This window comes from Oncorhynchus masou, chromosome 9 (assembly GCF_036934945.1).
Source record: "Oncorhynchus masou masou isolate Uvic2021 chromosome 9, UVic_Omas_1.1, whole genome shotgun sequence".
Taxonomy (NCBI): Eukaryota; Metazoa; Chordata; class Actinopteri; order Salmoniformes; family Salmonidae; genus Oncorhynchus; species Oncorhynchus masou.
The window spans coordinates 63,593,128-63,611,267 of record NC_088220.1 but is presented as its reverse complement, the minus strand read 5'-3'; the positions used below and the strand labels follow the sequence as shown (position 1 = coordinate 63,611,267).

At 45.3% G+C, this 18,140-nt stretch overlaps 1 protein-coding gene across 7 annotated transcripts in view; it reads left to right on the top strand.

Annotated features, from left to right (window-relative positions):
* The window catches only part of LOC135546453 (bridge-like lipid transfer protein family member 2), a 29,038-nt gene that overhangs the window by 4,439 nt on the left and 6,459 nt on the right, over positions 1-18,140 (top strand). Inside the window, exons 3-32 of one of the 7 annotated variants that reach the window (XM_064974883.1) lie at positions 2,219-2,268; positions 2,416-2,560; positions 2,655-2,773; positions 2,885-2,945; positions 3,061-3,244; positions 3,567-3,690; positions 3,801-3,925; positions 4,090-4,157; positions 4,314-4,450; positions 4,669-4,823; positions 5,309-5,502; positions 5,796-6,093; positions 6,260-6,465; positions 6,576-7,653; positions 8,570-8,761; positions 8,972-9,174; positions 9,284-9,402; positions 9,537-9,760; positions 10,094-10,284; positions 10,611-10,710; positions 10,962-11,161; positions 12,097-12,403; positions 13,699-13,856; positions 14,015-14,221; positions 14,634-14,733; positions 16,251-16,430; positions 16,708-16,829; positions 17,186-17,341; positions 17,576-17,697; positions 17,885-18,065. In XM_064974883.1, coding sequence (XP_064830955.1) covers positions 2,219-2,268; positions 2,416-2,560; positions 2,655-2,773; positions 2,885-2,945; positions 3,061-3,244; positions 3,567-3,690; positions 3,801-3,925; positions 4,090-4,157; positions 4,314-4,450; positions 4,669-4,823; positions 5,309-5,502; positions 5,796-6,093; positions 6,260-6,465; positions 6,576-7,653; positions 8,570-8,761; positions 8,972-9,174; positions 9,284-9,402; positions 9,537-9,760; positions 10,094-10,284; positions 10,611-10,710; positions 10,962-11,161; positions 12,097-12,403; positions 13,699-13,856; positions 14,015-14,221; positions 14,634-14,733; positions 16,251-16,430; positions 16,708-16,829; positions 17,186-17,341; positions 17,576-17,697; positions 17,885-18,065 — 5,706 coding nt within the window. Of the gene's footprint in view, positions 1-2,218; positions 2,269-2,415; positions 2,561-2,654; positions 2,774-2,884; positions 2,946-3,057; positions 3,245-3,566; positions 3,691-3,800; positions 3,926-4,089; positions 4,158-4,313; positions 4,451-4,668; positions 4,824-5,308; positions 5,524-5,795; positions 6,094-6,259; positions 6,466-6,575; positions 7,654-8,569; positions 8,762-8,971; positions 9,175-9,283; positions 9,403-9,536; positions 9,761-10,093; positions 10,285-10,610; positions 10,711-10,961; positions 11,162-12,096; positions 12,404-13,698; positions 13,857-14,014; positions 14,222-14,633; positions 14,734-16,250; positions 16,431-16,707; positions 16,830-17,185; positions 17,342-17,575; positions 17,698-17,884; positions 18,066-18,140 lie in introns of all 7 variants that reach the window. The other 6 variants (XM_064974881.1, XM_064974882.1, XM_064974880.1 and 3 more) reach the window with 6 other exon arrangements.

Genomic DNA, 18,140 nt, shown 5'->3' with positions numbered 1-18,140 from the left:
TACTACATGATACTATAATCTTTCCCTAAACATATCATGCGGTTTCTACAACCTAGCCTCTGAATGAATGTTTACCACGTAGGTGTACATGTCGAGAAAAAATTGAGTAATCAAGGTGACAGACATTGATTGACACATTCAATTCCACCTTGTACACTCTATCTGTAGCTGTCTTTATGCACTACAGAAGTACCAAGAAATGACACCACAGCAGTCTTTTTGGGCTTGCAAAGAGTTGCCAAGAAAAATCCATATCATATCTCTTCACTGTTGATGTTGAGACTGGTGTTTTGCGGGTACTATTTAATGAAGCTGCCAGTTGAGGACTTGTGAGGTGTCTGTTTCTCAAACTAGGGACACTAATGTACTTGTCCTCTTGCTCAGTTGTGCACCGGGGCCTCCTACTCCTCTTTCTATTCTGGTTGCGCTGTTCTGTAAAGGGAGTAGTACACAGCATTGTATGAGATCTTCAGTTTCTTGGCAATTTCTCGCATGGAATAGCCTTAATTTCTCAGAACACGAATAGACTGACGAGTTTCAGAAGAAAGTGCTTTGTTTCTGGCCATTTTGAGCCTGTAATGGAACCCACAAATTCAGATGCTCCAGATACTCAACTAGTCTAAAGAAGGCTAGTTTCTATTGCTTCTTAAATCAGAACAATAGTTTTCAGCTTTGCTAACATGATGGCAAAAGGGTTTTCTATTGATCAATTAGCATTTTTAAAATGATAAACTTGGATTAGCTAACACAACGTGCCATTGGAACACAGGAGTGATGGTTGCTGATAATGGGCCTCTGTACACCTATGTAGATATTCCATTTAAAAAATCTGCCGTTTCCAGCTACAATAGTAATTTACAAGATTAACAATGTCTACACTGTATTTCTGATCAATTTGATGTTATTTTAAAGGACAAAAAAATTGCTTTTGTTTCAAAAACAAGGACATTTCTAAGTGACCCCAAACTTTTGAATGGCAATGTATGTTTTCTGACTGCTGCAAGATGAATTGCCTCTGAGGACATTTAACTTCCTCTGGAAGTTGTCATAATTACTGTGTAAGTCTATGGAAGGGGGTGAGAACCATGAGCCTCATAGGTTTTGTATTAATGTCAATGTACCTAGAGGAGGACAGAAACTAGCTCTGGCTAAACCATGGTGCTACTCTACAGATTGCTGTTGAGGATACTGTAGATGTTCATTGCAAAATAGTTTTAATAAATTATTTATACACTTTTCAACAGTGCATAGACGACAATAGGTTGTCACTCAACTAATAAAGTCTATAATTTTAGCATGTGAATGCTGAAGGTGCCACGCACATGCGTAAGATCAGGAGTTTGTTTTTTATGCAGGACATTTCGCCCTCACCTAACGTCAACCAATCATGTCAATGCGGAGTAAAACGGAGGTCTTCCGCGTTGTTTTAAATTTTGAGGGGCGAATGGCGATGTGGTACGGAGCCAAATTTGGCCTCTGCATGCATCTGGAGTCGCCGAAATTTGCGTTACACAATCCATACCGCGCTTCCAACCACATTTTTGGATTAAGTGTAAATTGGCTTTAACGCAGACCTCTTTTTACACTCGTTTGCGGCAGAATTTAGTGACAAATTCGCTAAATGCTATCAAAAACATAGAAACTGTGGCAAAACATCCCAAAGGCAGCCTGAAAAGTACCTGAATTTTTCGCTATCCTGTACCAATAAATAATAGCGATAAAGTCACTAAATTGGCAACATTGTGCCTACCTCCGTTGGTCAGTACGTGAAGCTGGGCACAGTTCGCACTTTGACAAGGATACTGATATTTCTTGGGGTTGTTCGGCAGGCAAAATGACTTGCAGACCAATGACTCAACACAGTTACATGCAGTTCGACGCTTAAGGAGAGGAAGCATCAGTTGTCACAAAATATGAGAGGTATTTTCCGAAGGTGCTAAATGAGCAAAACATTTTCGTGATCCTGCGATTTGTGACGTTTGAATGCTACATTTGGATCGGTTTGGGGTCCACATACTAATGCACTTGCTTCTTAAACATTTGAATCCGGGACCGATGCGAATCGTTACATCCCTAGAAATCCTGTTTCTATGTATTCATTGGGAAGGGTATTTATATGTGTATTGTCACACATTGTAGAATATACAACCTTTTTCAACTCGTGTAAGACTACAATTCAGTTGTAAACCAGGTGCATTTCTCCTTGTTTTTATTGCAGGAAATAGACAGGATATGGATTTCAAGCAAACTTTTAAACCAGAACCTGCCGTGAGTTTTTTTAAAGACATGTTTATACAATCTTATACCCTCATATCTTAATTGCATATCTCTCAGCTTTCTTGGCCTTTGAGGGAAAGGACCTGTGAATAATTTAACAATACAAGGTTGTGAACTCTTTTTTTTTTTTTTTCTCAGGAGGTGCCTGGCTTTGTGTGTGGGCGAGTCCAGAGTGAGAGTGGACTTGCAGCAGCCTCTAAGACCTCGGGCGCCTAAGAGCCGTGATGGAGGAGAGTCAGGGAAGGTTCCCCTTAGCCCTGCAGCCCTGCGGTTCCTCTCCCAGGTAGGGACAAACACACAACTGTTTATATATAAATTTTACTCATTAAATGATTAATGAAAAACAGTGCTCTCAGCTGCTGTCTTTCTGCTCTCAGCTGCTGTCTTTCCATATTGACTCTATCAATGTGATGGTGCTAAACCTAGCCCTGTCAGAGTCTTTATGGTACATGACCACCTCAAGTATCGACTTACTGCTCGACCACCAGGGCAAAAGGTATTAAACCTCTACACACTAACTTCATCTAAACAGATCAGTCTTTTTAGTTTAGCCTGACTATTTACATTTTCATATTCTTCATAAAAATTTCTCAAACTTTCATAACAGGTTGGCCTGGGACTTTTCTGTTGGACAGCTAAGCAGTAAAGTGCTTAAAAGCAGTCGATTGGTATGTGGGGTTTCTTCCCATGTAAACATAGCAATCTTTTAAGTGGGTCTATTTTAAAGAAGTGTTACTCCACAGAATGTATTTCACTGCATTGTCCCAAATCACTGCTCAGCAGGATACATGTCTGGCAGAGGTGTCCCTGAGCCTGGTGCTGTCTGGGGATGTCAGCCTACCAGAGCTGCGTCCAGGCCGACTGGCCCTGTGTGTGAGAACACTGCTTGCTGAGCTGCACGAGGGCCTGTTCCTCAGCCAGCTACTGCTTCCACCTCCTCCTCTGGAGTGCACTCTCTCTGCAGACGGTGAGAAAGTGCAAAGGGTTGTGTCCCAATGGCACCCTATTTCCTACATAGTCCACTACTTTAGGGAAAAGTGTGTCGTGAGACGCAGATGTGATGTTATTGTATGGCTGTTGTAAGGTGATTTTTGGGGCGGCAGGGTAGCCTTGTGGTTAGAGTTCTGCCCCTGAACAGGCAGTTAACTCACTGTTTCCTAGGCCGTCATTGAAAATAAGAATTTGTTCTTAACTGACTTGCCTAGTTAAATAAAGGTAAAAAATAAAATAAAAAAAACATTCGGCAATGCATTATTCTCAACCATTTCTCTGTTGTCATTTTCTTCTAGAATGTGAAAAGGACGAGTATATCCAGACTGAAGCAGTGGAGCAGTTTCATCAGCTGGTGCCCCAGAAGGTCAACATGGAGTTTGAGAATACTAGTATAACCCTGTCCATGCACAGCCAGAAAAGGTGAGTCATAGGGCACAGAGTTAGTATGAATCATGTGTTTTTGTTATTCCCCAAAAAAAAGGCACAATGTAATTTTCTTTTTCCTCTGACTGTATATCTGAATCATCCAGACACTTGAACTGGACGCTAAAGTCTCTGAAGGTGGGATACGGACGTGAGGACGAGCAGCTGCCCCTCAGGAGCTTCACCCCTGAGATGAGCTTCCCTCAGAGCAGCCTGGAGCTACTTCTGGAGGGTGAGTGGAGAGCTGGACACTGGGCACCAGAAAGATGTGCATCACAAACGTCAATCTATTCCCTATATAGGAAATAGGTTGCCGTTTGGGATGTAGCCATAGAGAAGGGAAAGAGAGGGTCTGGGAGGGTGGAAAATAACCACTCTTTGTTTGTGTGTCAACAGATGGGCTTCTCCTCTCCCAGAGCAGACAGAGAATCCTTTGCCTTAACACCCTCAGGACTGTCCTGCAGGTGAGTGGTGTGCTTCGGATTTGATTGATACGGTTACTAGTTATCATAGTTGCACCTCATTATCAAAGCTCCTTGTAAATATGCTTAACATTTGAACTTTTGTAAGAAATCCGTTTGATCTGAAGTCTCTTGCTCATCTCCCACTCATGTCCCCAGGTGACATCAGTGGACATTTCAGGGTCAGTCACAGTCAACACCTGCATCATCCACTACCGTCACCAGGAGTTCTCCCATTGGCTAGACCTGTTTCCATGGAAACAGCTTATTCATAGGAAAGAAACTCATAGAAAGAGGTATGAGCATTTTCAACTGACAAACCAGACTGGAGAATGTCAAGCACATCAGTTCATTGCTTCAAACGGATGTAAAGACAATATCCAACATATATTACTAACCTGGCCAGAAAGCATGATTTCTTTTGATTTTGAGCCCACCTGAAATCAACTAACACTCCTCTCCTGTCTTCATCTTCATGTTTCTGTTGTGTCTGGTGGTGTATTGTGGTGTGTAGTCCAGTGGAGTATTTGCATACCCTCCCGTCCTACAGGAACTTCCCCCATCTGGACGCCCCAGTGATGATCAGCTCCTCTGTGTCCAATGTCAACGTTTCTGTCCAGCTGGGAGACACTCCTCCCTTTGCCCTGGGCTTCATCTCAGTCAGCTCAGGTACAGCACCACACACATACTCACACAGGCCATGGTCAAGATTTACTCCCATTACATTAAAGGTCAAGCATGTTGTTGTGGGAACACAAAGTTTAGTCTTGCCTGGAGAGGAATGACAGGAATGCTAATGGAGAGCAGTGGGTGTTTTTCTTCAGTTCATTCTGCGTTCAACATTGCAGCGGTTTCAAGAGATTAATCATGGTACTTGGCGTGCTGTTGAATCAACCTTTTCCAAACATACGGCCCTGATAGATTAGATAAGTCATCAGAAGTGTTTTTGTAAGGCAGTCAGCTTTTGTCAGTCTGTAACACATTAACTACAATTACTTTATCCCTGAAAATATGGGAATTAAATGCAATATCCTTTTACACCACGGGAATCATCACACACCTACACATAGTGAGTTGAGTTAAAATTGCATCCCAAAATATAGTAATGTGATTTGTGATCTTCAGTAGATCTGAATATGTCATGTATAATGTAGAGATGCAGCACCTCCTGGACATCAGTACAAACGCAGAGAGCCTCAAGTTCCAGAATGTTCACCGCCGCCTCGCTCTGTCCCTGGACCACTTCTGGTGGAGGGTAGGCCAGGGGTCCCACATCCAGCAGGCCCCCCACCCCCCTGGCAAACATGTGTGGGGGGAAGCCCTCATCCTGGACTCCCTTACACTGCAGGTAACGCAGGCATACAACAAGGTAGGCATTAACTATTTAGGGTTACTCACTACTACTCCCTGTGGTTTTTCCTCAGTTCCAATGTTGTGATGAAGAAAATCAAAGTCAGGCTACAGGAAATCCTACTTTTCTGAAATTACCGTCTATTCATAGATCATTGAAATTGACCTACCTCTAAGCTAATAACATACTTTCCCTAATTTACTGTGTTGACCTGATGATCACAGCCCTGATTAGTATTTGACCAATACTACACCAGCCGTTATTTATATTTGCTGTCTCTGTCTCCCCAGGGGAGCTTCAACAAGCCCCAGAGTGAGTCCAGTAGTCATTCTGAGAGTGTGAGTGTGGAGTCCAATCTGAAGGGACTACAGCTGGAGGTGTCCGAGACCTGTGCCTTGTGCCTGTCCCGCCTATTGGCCCTCTGTAACCTGGCCAATGGCAGGAAGCGTGAGGCCTCAGAGCAGCCAGATGTGGTGCCTGTTTCTGCCCTTGTTGATGGGACAACCTCCCCCAGTCAGGGCGCCTTTTATTTTAAGATTGAGTGTAACCTGGAGGATGTCAATGTGTTCACACTCTCTAATGTAGCAGGTAAGTTAAATGGGAAGTGTTATTTAGGGATGCGTCCCAAACGGCATATTATGGCCCCTGGTCATAATTAGTGCACTATATAGGGTGCCATTTTGGATGGACCCTTAATCTCCATCTCCAGCTAGGCCTACATTCTGTATGGTAATTGGCTCCTGTTTTGTGTTAGGAGCTGTGTCTTTGCGGGTGGACAAAGTGAAGGCCCAAGGCTCGGCGGAAAGCTCCACATTGTCTGTCCAGGGTGTACGTCTATGTGTAGTGAAGGCTCTCACAGAGACCATGGAGCCCTGCTGTCCCTCAGCCCAAACCCCCAACCCTGTCCTCAGCCTCTCCACCCTGGCCATCTGCTACCACGTCGCCACCGGGAACGTGGAGGTAGCTTACAGTTACTCTTCCTACCGTCAGTCAATCAGGCCTATTCCTTCTTCCTGATTGACGGTGTTATTCAGATAAGTTCACATGCCTTGTCTTCTTCCCTTGTGCAGGTCCAGTGTGAAGAGGAGCTGGCAGTACAGTGGACGCCATCAGACCACATGTTTTTATATCACCACGTGACAGAGAGCCAGGGTTGCTGGGATACTCTGTGTGATTCTCTAGGCCTTACAGAGAGAAGAAATGACAAGAGTTTAGCAGATCCTCCAGAGAGTGGATCTACTAAGACTTCTCCAGCCCACAGTACGGTCAAGGACCTGTCTGTGCGTGTAGAACTGGGCAGAACCCGCTTCACAGCCCAGGTGACAGAGCACAACTACCTCCTGCTGCACTCAGACGCCCTGTCCCTCTCCACTCACTCCGGCTCCATGAACGTCCGCTCTCCACACATGTTTCTCAACTTTGACGGCAACGACATATTCTCCTTCAAGGGCCTGGAGGTCCAGATGCACCCTGATCAGGCCCTGGACCAACGCCACCTCTTTCCCTTCCTCTCCACCCGACACAACCGTGCCTGGGTGGTCACCTGCCCCTGCCTGGCTGTGGAGTTCCCCTACCAGTACAACTTCTCCAACACCTTTGACAAGTTCATCAGCGTTCAGAAGTGGCTCAAGTCCTTGCACAGCAGCCCTGGTCAGAACCCAGGCCCCCAGCGCCTGCCCCCAGACCTGGTCTTCAAGATCAGCCAGTTCTCTTTCGTCTTCCTGGATGACGTTTTCGAGATCAAGCTGAGGGACAACTATGAGCTGATGAAGGATGAGAGCAAGGAGAGCTCCAAGAGGCTCCAGCTGCTGGACAAGAAGGTGGCTGACCTACGGAAGCAGCACGGAGAACTGCTGCCTGCCAGGAAGATAGAAGAGCTGTATACGTCGCTAGAGCGCAAACACATAGAGATCTACATCCAGCGCTCCCGTCGCCTCTACTCCAACACGCCCATGAGGAAGTCTCTGCTGACCTGGACGGTGTCCGACTTGGAGCTGGTGTCCCTGGCCGACCAGTCCTTCCATGGGCCGGAGCGCGTCCGCGAGCATCTGAGGGACATCGACGGAGTCAGCCCCTTCCCCAGAGACGGGCTCCCCCTGGTGGTCCAGTGGTGCCGGGCAGTCACGTTCAACCTCACTGCCTTCCTAGGTGAATGATGGGTGTGCGTCCCAAATGGCACTCTATTGCTTTTTATAGTGCACTACATTTGACCATTGTTTCATACGTTAATTATTAATATTGTTACTATTTTTGTATATACACACACTACCGTTCAAAAGTTTGGGGTCACTTAGAAATGTCCTTGTTTTTGAAAGAATAGCAGCTTTCTTTGTCCATTTTAAAATAGCATCAAATTGATCAGAAATACAGTGTAGACATTGTTAATGTTGTAAATTACTATTGTAGCTGGAAATGGGTGATTTTTTTTTTAAATATATATATATATATATATATATAAGATTAATTTATGGATAATCTACAGAGGCCCATTATCAGCATCCATCACTCCTGTGTTCCAATGGCACATTGTGTTTGCTAATCCAATTTTGTCATTTTAAAAAGGCTAATTGATCATTAGAAACCCCTTTTGCAATTATGTTAGCACAGCTGAAAACTGTTGTTCTGATTAAAGAATAAAACTGGCCTTCTTTAGACTAGTTGAGTATCTGGAGCATCAGCATTTGAGGGTTCGAGTACAGGCTCAAAATGGCCAGAAGCAAATAACTTTAGTCTGAAACTCATCAGTCTATTCTTGTTCTGAGAAATGAAGGCTATTCCATGCTCAAAATGGCCAAGAATCTGAAGATCTCGTACAACGCTGTGTACTATTCCCTTCACAGAACAGCGCGAACTGGCTCTAACCAGAATAGAAAGAGGAGTGGGTGGCCCTGGTGCACAACTGAGCATACGGACAAGTACATTCGTGTCTAGTTTGAGAAACAGCCCCCTCACAAGTCCTCAGCTGGCAGCTTCAATAAATAGTACCCGCAAAACACCAGTCTCAACGTCAACAGTGAAGAGGTGATACATATATCATGTTTTATTATTTCTCTCCCTGTGACAGTGAGAATCCGGGACTATCCTCGTTACTTGTTTGAGATCCGGGACTGGGAGCTGTCAGGCCGCTTGATCGGGACAGAGCAGGACGGGCAGGGCCGGGCTCGCCGAAGGCAGACTGTGCCACTTGGCCAGCCATGGGGCGACATAACCGTCCACAGGAACATGCCACCACTCAAGTTCTACTGCGATTTTAAATGTAAGTAAAGTGTTTCAATGAAGCACAATCATTTTTTTGTGGTGATTTATATTTATTTTCAACAATAGGCAATAGACACACAGCGGACGATCACATAACTTTGTATGAATTTGTTTGATGTAGTGTCATCTAATCTCTAAACATATACTGGCAGTTGTGCAAATTCAACTCTTAACTATTATTTTCCCATCTCCTCTTCTCTCCATGCAGCCAATATATCCTTGTACACTATAGTGTGGGGGCCTTGCTGGGACCCAGCTTGGACCCTGATTGGCCAGGTGGTTGATCTGCTGACCAAACCCACGGTTGACCCCTCCCCTCCTCTGGCCTGGTGGGACAAGAGTCGCCTGCTGGTACATGGACGCTGGATCATGGACATAGAACAGGCCAACCTCCATCAGCTGGCCACGGAGGTTAAAACACGGAGTCTGAGCAACACTTCTTAGCCACTTACTGCCTCTTGTGTTGGCCTGAGAATTAGGATTATCTGCAATTGTTTGACATCATTTTGGTCTTTTGTAGGACCCCTATAACACTACAGAGAACATGCACTGGGAATGGAACAAAGTCAACTACGAGTGGAATCCTGGGCAGTTTGTCTTCAAAGGTGACATGGATGTCAACGTCAGGACAGCCTCCAAGTAGGTGGCAGACTGAAATCTGGCTTTCAAATATCAGAAATTCTGCAACCGGCTTCACCTGTGAAACGTTTAGATTTTTATGTTTCATGAAATTGTTCATAATTTGATTAAAAATATATATTTCTTGTTCTCAGGTATGATGACATCTGTTTCCTGCACCTGCCAAATCTGTGCATGACCCTTGACCTCCAGTGGCTTTGTCATGGCAACCCCCATGACCATCACGCTGTAATGCTCTGCTGTGCAGAGAATGTAGCTGATGTGACATCAGGACAACCTCACGACTCCTTCAGAGCCTTCCGCTCAGAGAACCTCAACCTCTCCATCACCATGGACCTCAACCAACACTGTGGCACCGGTGAGGCGGTTGAGCAGTTACCTTGTGATAGCTGTGTGGCTTGGCTTTTTTCCAGGTTCACTGAGGACTTCTCCACAGAGGTTGCATCCCAAATGGCACCCTATTCCCTATATAATGCACTAATTATGATCAGTGCCCATAGTTTCCATGAGTCACGCTCTCAGTCAAGTAAGTCATTTAGGTAATAGGGTGTCATTTGGGATACCGTGAACGCTTGTCAAATCAAGTCTCTGTATTTAGCTTGCATGCGATAATGTTTTGTTATTCATCTTTAAATCATTAGCTCTAATGTTGACTGTCTGTTTATTGAAGGCATTTGTTTCTCTCTCTCAGAGCCGTGCCAGCCCAGAATCCTCCTGTACAGCAGTACCCTGCGCTGGATGCAGAATTTCTGGGCCACCTGGACCAGCGTTTCCAGACCCATCTGCAGAGGCAAGCTCTTCCACAGCCTCAGACCCATCCGAAAGAAGCTGGGCCAGCACTACAAACAGATGTCCTATACAGCAGCCTTTCCTCAACTACAAGTGAGTAAATCACCAACACTATGCAACGCGTCCCAAATGGCTCCCTATTCCCTTTATAGTGCAATGCTTTTTACCAGTAGTAGTGCACTATATAGGGAATAGGGTGCTATTTGGGACTCATACACTCACTGCTTATGTTCAGCCTACATCCAAAGAACAAAGCAGACAAATCTTTGTCAATATAGGATAAAATTGCCATTTTTAAAGACCTTCTTATATGTTCTATTTTTACTGATTCCATGTTTTCAGAGCGCGCTGTCCGTTGCATGGTCTTGTTACCTCCAATGAGCGCTAACATTTGAGATTTGACTTTGTCTCCTCCCCAGGTGCATTACTGGGCCTCCTTCGCTCAGCAGAGGGGCATCCAGGTGGAGTGCAGCAAAGGCCACGTCTTCACCAGAGGGGCTCAGAGACTCATCCCACAGGGTAAGAAGAGAGGGCACAACACGGGCATAGAAATGCCACAAGCTATTTACACACTCAAGCAATGGTCTAATTGGTTTTTATTTGAATGTGTGCTTCTCAAATGACACCCTATTTCCATATACTGTAGTGCACTATATGTGCAATTGGGTATAATTTGAGACTTGTTGAGCTGTTGAGCTGTTGAGTTGTTGAGCAGCCTGTCTGTTGGTCTAACTCAATTTTGTGTGCGTGTTGTCTGTCTGTTCTCTCAGCGGGCACGGTGATGAGGAGGCTGATATCTGAGTGGAACGTGACCCAGATGGTGTCAGAGCTGTCCCTGATGACGGTGCACCTCATGGCCTCCACCTGGGACGAGACGGCTGACCACCAGATCAACGCCCAGGTGAAGAAAACCCACCTGCTCGGCCTGTCCTCCCTCAGTTACCAGCGCCAGAGCAACCGTATGGAGGAGGTAAGACGATGGGGAGCAGTAGCGGATTTAGGTATAGGCGGCATCTTGCCGGGGGTGTCACAGGGCACCCGCACAACAACAAAAAACACATTTGGAATGGTGACATTTGCGCGATCGGTTTTCTATCGCTCTTTTGCACGTCACGTCAATGATGTCATGTCACCGTGTGGGACTGTGGGTCAATTATCCTTGTCGGAGTGGGCGCCCTGATTCCAGTTTGTGAGCTAGGCAGGCTACTGCCTGGGAACGTCTCCAATTCAGAAGTACGATATGGGGAGGGGGGGGTAGGTTGACCTCAGGTCTCCCTGCTGGATGCCCGAGTAAGTGGAACGGGGAATCTTATCAAATAGCGCACCTCTAACTTTGTACAGTACTAATGCAATTAGTAATGCAATTAGTTGAGCAATTTAGTGTTGTTTGAAGTGCAATAGTGTAATAATCATGTTCTCTTTAAGTGTGTTCTATTTGTGTCTTTTGTTAGCAATAGGGTAATGGTGTAATTTGATTCTCTTTTATTTGTGTTTATATACTACAATTTGTTTCTATTTGTCTTAGTTACTTTTTGATATTTATGAGTCTTATTTTGGTATATATTTATATAGTTTTAAATGTTATGGGGGGGTTCGCCTAGGAAGCCACACAAGCTCGAACCGCAACTGATGGGGAGGGCATGGTAGACACCCCAAAGTTGATTGCACAGGCTGTGTCTCCATTTGCACCCTATTCCCTATGTCATTGACTACTTTTGACCAGGGCCAAGAGGGCGCAAGTTGGGACGCACACAGTAGCTTCTTAACCATTGTCGTCAGGTTTAAATTAATTATATTTGTTCTGGTTCTGTTTCAACCCTTCATTTGTAGTTCTCCAGTCAAAAGGTGAAGCTAGATATCTTGTAAAAACCTGAATTGTAATGATGGTGTTTCTCATTGTGACAGGAGGGGAACCCAAAAGATGAGGCAAATGCCCCCTACACCCACAAGCTGTGCCTGGTTGACCTGCGAGCCTCTTGGACCACCACTAACAGGAACATAGCGTTCGGTCTGTACGACGGCTACAAGAAGGCAGCCGTTCTCAAGAGGAACCTCTCCACAGAGGCTCTGAAGGGCCTGAGGATAGACGCTACACTGCAAGCTGCCAAGAAGCTCAAGCGCTCTTTGTCCAACTACTCCGGCGGCCCCAGCACGGCCCCCTCCACCCCAACCATGCCCAGCACCAGCCGCCCTGAGAAGAGCCAGCACGAAGGTAGGAGACGTGCAGCCTAAGTTGATGGTATTTGATGGTATTTTCTTTTTAAATATATATTTTGAAAGTCTTTTCAGATTGTGTTGAACAGATAGTGATCGAGGATGACAGTGGGGAAAGAAAGAGGGATGATGTGTCAAAGGCCACTAGGCCGGTTTCCAACCCATGTCAACACTGTAGATACACTATACAGTATATACAAAAGTATGTGGACACCCCTTCAAATGATTGGATTTGACGATTTCAGCCACACACGTTGCTGACAGGTGTATAAAATTGAGCACACTGCCATGCAATCTCCATAGACAAACATTGGCAATAGATTGCCCTTACTGAGAGCTCGGCGACTTTCAACGTGGCACCGTCATAGGATGCCATCTTTCCAATAAGTCAGTTTGTCAGATTTCTATCCTGCTTGAGCTGCCCCAGTCAACTGTAAGTGCTGTTATTGTGAAGTGGAAAGGTCTAGGAGCAACAAAAGCCTAAGATCACCATGCACAATGACAAGCGTTGGCTGGAGTGGTGTAATGCTCGCCACCATTGGACTCTGGAGCAGTGGAAAGGCTTTCTCTGGAGTGCTGAATCACGCTTCACCATCTAGCAGTCCAACGGTGGAATCTGGGTTTGGCGGATGCTCGGTGAAAGCTACCTGCCCCAATGCATACTGCCAACTGTAAAGTTTGGTGGAGGAGAAATAATGGTCTGGTGTTGTTTTTCATGGTTCCGTCTAGGCCCCTTAGTTACAGTGAAGGGAAATATTAACGCTATAGAATACAATGACATTCTAGACGATTCTGTGCGTCCAACTTTATGGCAACTGTTTAGGGAAGGCCCTTTTTCTGTTTCACCCGTGCACAAAGCGAGGTCCATACAGAAATGCTACATTCAGATTGTTGTGGGAAGAACATGGCTGGCCTGTACAGAGCTCTGACCTCAACCCCATAGAGATGGGATGAATTGGAACGCCGACTGCAAGGTAGGCCTAATCGCGCAACGTCACTAATGCTCTTGTGGCTGGATGGAAACAAGTCCCAGAGCTATGTTTCAATCTAGTGGAAAGCCTTCCCAGAAGAGTGGGGGCTATTATAGCAGCAAAGGGGAGACCAACTCCATATTAATGCCCATGATTTTGAAATTAGATGTTTGACGAGCAGGTGTCCACCTACTTTTGGTCGTGTAGTGTATGTATGTTAGAGGCTGCAGTATTACTGCTAGGCCAGCCAGGCCACATAAAGCATCTTTGAATAGAATTTACTGACTGTTTCTTCAACTCTTCCTTCCTCTTCACTATGCAGGGACGTCCATGCTGCAGAAGCTGATTGAGGAGACTGATAAGTTTGTGGTGTTCTCAGAGGAGGACTCTGGTGTGAGTGATCAACTGTGTGGCATTGCTGCCTGCCAGACAGACGACGTCTACAACCGCAACTGGTTCATCGAGCTGGTCAACTGTCAGGTACAACTGACAACTAGTCTGGGAGTTTAGGTTCATGGCAAATCAGATTAGGATTGTAAAGCCCAGTGGGCCAATCACACTTTTATTTGCCCCCAAATGTAACAATGTTTGCTCACAGGACCCAAGGTTATAATCCTGCTCTGCTGTCTTGTCTGTAGATGATGCTGCGTGGCACAGAGACAGCTGGCTGCGTGCTGGTGTCTGCTGCCAAGGCTCAGCTGCTGCAGTGTGAGCACCACCCTGCCTGGTACAGCGACACCCTCAAGCAGAAGACCACCTGGACCTGTCTGCTTGACGGCATGCAGTACTTTGCCACCATGGAGCCCAACCCCTCAGAGCAGGAGGACTGGCAGTTGTGGCTTGAGGTGGGCCAGTGAAAACATTATTAACAGGCTCTTAAAGATGCACTATCCAGAAATCACTCCGCCATTTCCTGGTTGCTAAAATTCTAAGAATTTAAGAAAAGGGAAGCATAGAAATGGCGCGCATATAACAGATCTACCACTTCTTAGACTTTCTTCCAATGAGTGACAGATCAAAAACGCTCACTTTTCCATGTGAATTTGGTCAGGTCACCCAAAAGCTTTAACAAGAACTACCATAAATTATCATCTGTAGCGTTGAAAGATGATGTGTTGTGTATGGGCTCAAGTCCAAGTTGCACGTATTTTTATAGTAGGTGCATAGTAGAGAGCATATTTGTATCTTTCAGATTCAGGGTGCTGTCACAGCTTTGACCGTGTGTCTTTGCCTTGGTTGTGCATGGTGCGTCTGCAGGTGAAAAACATTGAGGAGCACAGGCAGCGTCACCTGGACTCAGTGCTGGAGCTGATGGAGAGTGGCCAGGCTGTTGGAGGCATGGTCAGCACCACAACAGGTACTGCTGCTCTTCGCACACACTCTACTTCATGAAATGTTTAAACCCTGGCCCTTCAAAGCTGAAAATCTCATTATGATGTGAATCTTTCCTTAAAGTGAAATTCCATATTTAAAAAAAATAATAATAATAATGTTTTATTATCTCCAGCACCATGCCATTGTCTACGTAGAGACCATTCGGAAAGTTTTCAGACACCTTGATTTTGTTGTCCACATTTTGTTACGTTACAGCCTTATTCTAAAATGGATTAAATAAAAATATCTCAATCTACACACAATACCCCATAATGACAGAGAAAAGGTGTTGTTTTTTATTTTATTTTTTTATTGTGCAAATTTATAAAAAATTAAAATTAAAAAAACATACCATTAACATAACTATTCATACCCTTTACTATGAGACTCAAAATTGAGCTCATGTGCATCCTGTTTCCATTGATCATCCTTGAGATGTTTCTACAACTTGATTGGAGTCCACCTGTGGTAAATTAAATTGTTTTGAGGCACAGATCTGGGGAAGGGTGCCAAAAAATGTCTGTAGCATTGAAGGTCCCCCAGAACACAGTGGCCTCCATCATTCTTAAACGGAAGAAGTTTGGAACCACCAACACTCTTCCTAGAGCTGGCTGCCCGGCCAAACTGAGCAATCAGCAATCAGAACCCGATGGTCACTTTGACAGAGCTCCAGAGTTCCTCTGTGGAGATGGGAGAAACTTCCAGAAGAACAGCTATCTCTGCAGTACACTAATTAGGCCTTTATGGTAGACTGGCCTGACAGAAGCCATTCCTCAGTAAAAGGCACATGGTAGCCCACTTGGAGTTTGCCAAAGGGTACTTAAAGGACTCTCAAACCATGAGAAACACGATTCTGGTCTAATAAAACCAAGATTGAACTCATTGGCCTGAATGCCAAGCATCACGTCTGGAAGAAACCTGGCACCATCCCTATGGTGAAGCATGGGGGTGGCAGCATCATGCTGTGGGTGATGTTTTTCAGCGACAGGAACATCTCTGGAGAGACCTGAAAATAGCTGTGCAGCAACACTCCCCATGCAACTTGACAGAGGTTGAGAAGAATGGGAGAAACTCCCCATATACAGATGTGCCAAGCTTGTAGCGTCATACCTAAGAAGACTTGAGGCTATAATCACTGCCAAAGGTTCTTCAACAAAGTACTGAGTAAAGGGTCTGAAGACTTATGTAAATGTGATATTTTTATTTTTTTATAAAGTTGCTAACATTTCTAAAAACTTGTTTTTGCTTTGGTATTGTGTGTAGATTGATGAGGGAAAAAATCGATTTAATCCATTTTAGAACAAGGCTGTAACATAACAAAATGTGGAAAAAGTCATGGGGTTTAAATACTTTCCGAATGCACTATCTGTAAACTGAAAGTGTTTATGTTCTGTAGTTAACATCGTGGCACTTTTGTGACTTTTTTAAATGGTATATTCACCCTTTAACTTATGTGTCAAGGTAAATGTAACACTTCCTCTCTGTTCTCTTTGAATCCAGACTGGAACCAGCCGGCCCAGGTGAATGACACTCAGCAGGTCCAGCGTATCATCTCTCGTTGCAGCTGTCGCATGTACTACATCGGCTACAGCCACGACATCGACCCTGAGCTGGCCACGCAGATCAAACCTCCAGAGATACGCCGCAACGAGAAGGAAGACCTGCTGAAAAAGCAAGCTGGTAAAGCACCCCATAGAGCTCATATATGCACTATTTTATACAACATTTGATACAATATTTCACAATTATTTTTTTTAGCAGTTTCTAGCATGAACTTTTTCCTGAATTGAATCCTGTTTTTTGGATGCCAAAGTCCATTATGTTCCATTTAATTCTGTGAGGCAGCCGACATCCTCAAATACAGTGTCAGAACATGCTGACAATGTTGCTGTAGTGTTATTCAGTGTAAAGGCTTGAGCCTTTCGACTTGGTGTCTTTCCCCCCACTTCACTATCAGGGGCTGTGGACACCTTCACCCTCATTCATCATGACCTGGAGATCTCCACCAACCCTGTGCAGTATGCTATGATCCTGGACATCGTTAACAACCTACTGCTGCACGTTGAGCCCAAACGCAAGGTAACGAGATGCCTCAACATCTGACTAGGCAATGTTTTGTCCTATAGCATATGCAACTGTATACGGGGCAATTACTAACTTCTACTTAAGTCGAATTTTCACTTAGTCATGTACTGAGTTCAGTGGGAGACTAAGTGAAAATTGTACTTGAGTGGAAGTTCGGATTCACCCCTACTGTATGATAGCTGAGGTGTCTGCACTGTACTAGTCCCTTATGCGTCCCAAATGGCATGATATTCCCTATGTAGTGCATTACTTTTGACCAGGGTTCTAAATAGGCAAAAGAGAGAATAGCGCCATTTGGGATGCCTCGTGTCCTACCCTCTGACCATGTTGTGTGTGGGCTCTGTCCTCAGGAGCACAGTGAGAAGAAGCAGCGTGTGCGTTTCCAGCTGGAGATCTCCAGTAACCCAGAGGAGCAGCGCAGCAGCATTCTACACCTGCAGGAGGCCGTAAGGCAGCACGTGGCCCAGATCAGACGCCTGGAGAAACAGATCTACTCCAATATCAGGGTGAGCCATTGGACGGACTGACTCACACTCTTCTCATAGGCCCTGTGTGGCGAGGCAATGGCTGATTTCAGCACTGTTACTTGTGAGGTGAAAACCCAAGGTGAAGGTAATTCCTAGTTTACTTCATCCAATTATAATCTTGAGAGGGATTAAAACACATCCCTGAGTTACGAACCCCAAAGCACTGAAATATCTACTTGAGTATATTTCACCTGTGTGGTGTGACCCCTCCAGGCCCAGCCTGAGGATCTGAGAGGAGATGAGCTGTCAGAGATCAACGTGAGGCTTCAGAACCAGCTCAATCAGGAGAAGACTGACATGCAGATGAAGAGTGAGGAGCTCAACATCCTCATCAGGTCAGCCCAACACCGCCACAGACACACCATTCAATGCCAAGTCAAACTACCGAACACTTTCACCACACCATCTTTTCAATGCCTAGGAAAACTACTCGGCCAGCCATGGGAAGTTCTGAGATACTTCCTGAGAATACTGACTCATCCTCTCCTGTGTTCTTCCCTGCATGTCACTCTCTGCTCCCAGATGTTTTAAAGACTTCCAGCTGCAGAGGACCAATAAGCTGGAGCTGCGTAAGCCGCCGGAGGACGTGAGTGTGGTTCGCAGGACAGAGATCTGCTTTGCCCAGGCCCGTTGGTGTCTCACTGAGGAGGATGGACAGCTGGGCATCGCTGAGCTGGAGCTGCAGAGGTTCATGTACAGCAAGGTGAGCAGGGGGCAGGGAGGACACCGCTGCTCTGTCCTAACAAGGAGATGACCATAACTCTTTTGATACTGTGCT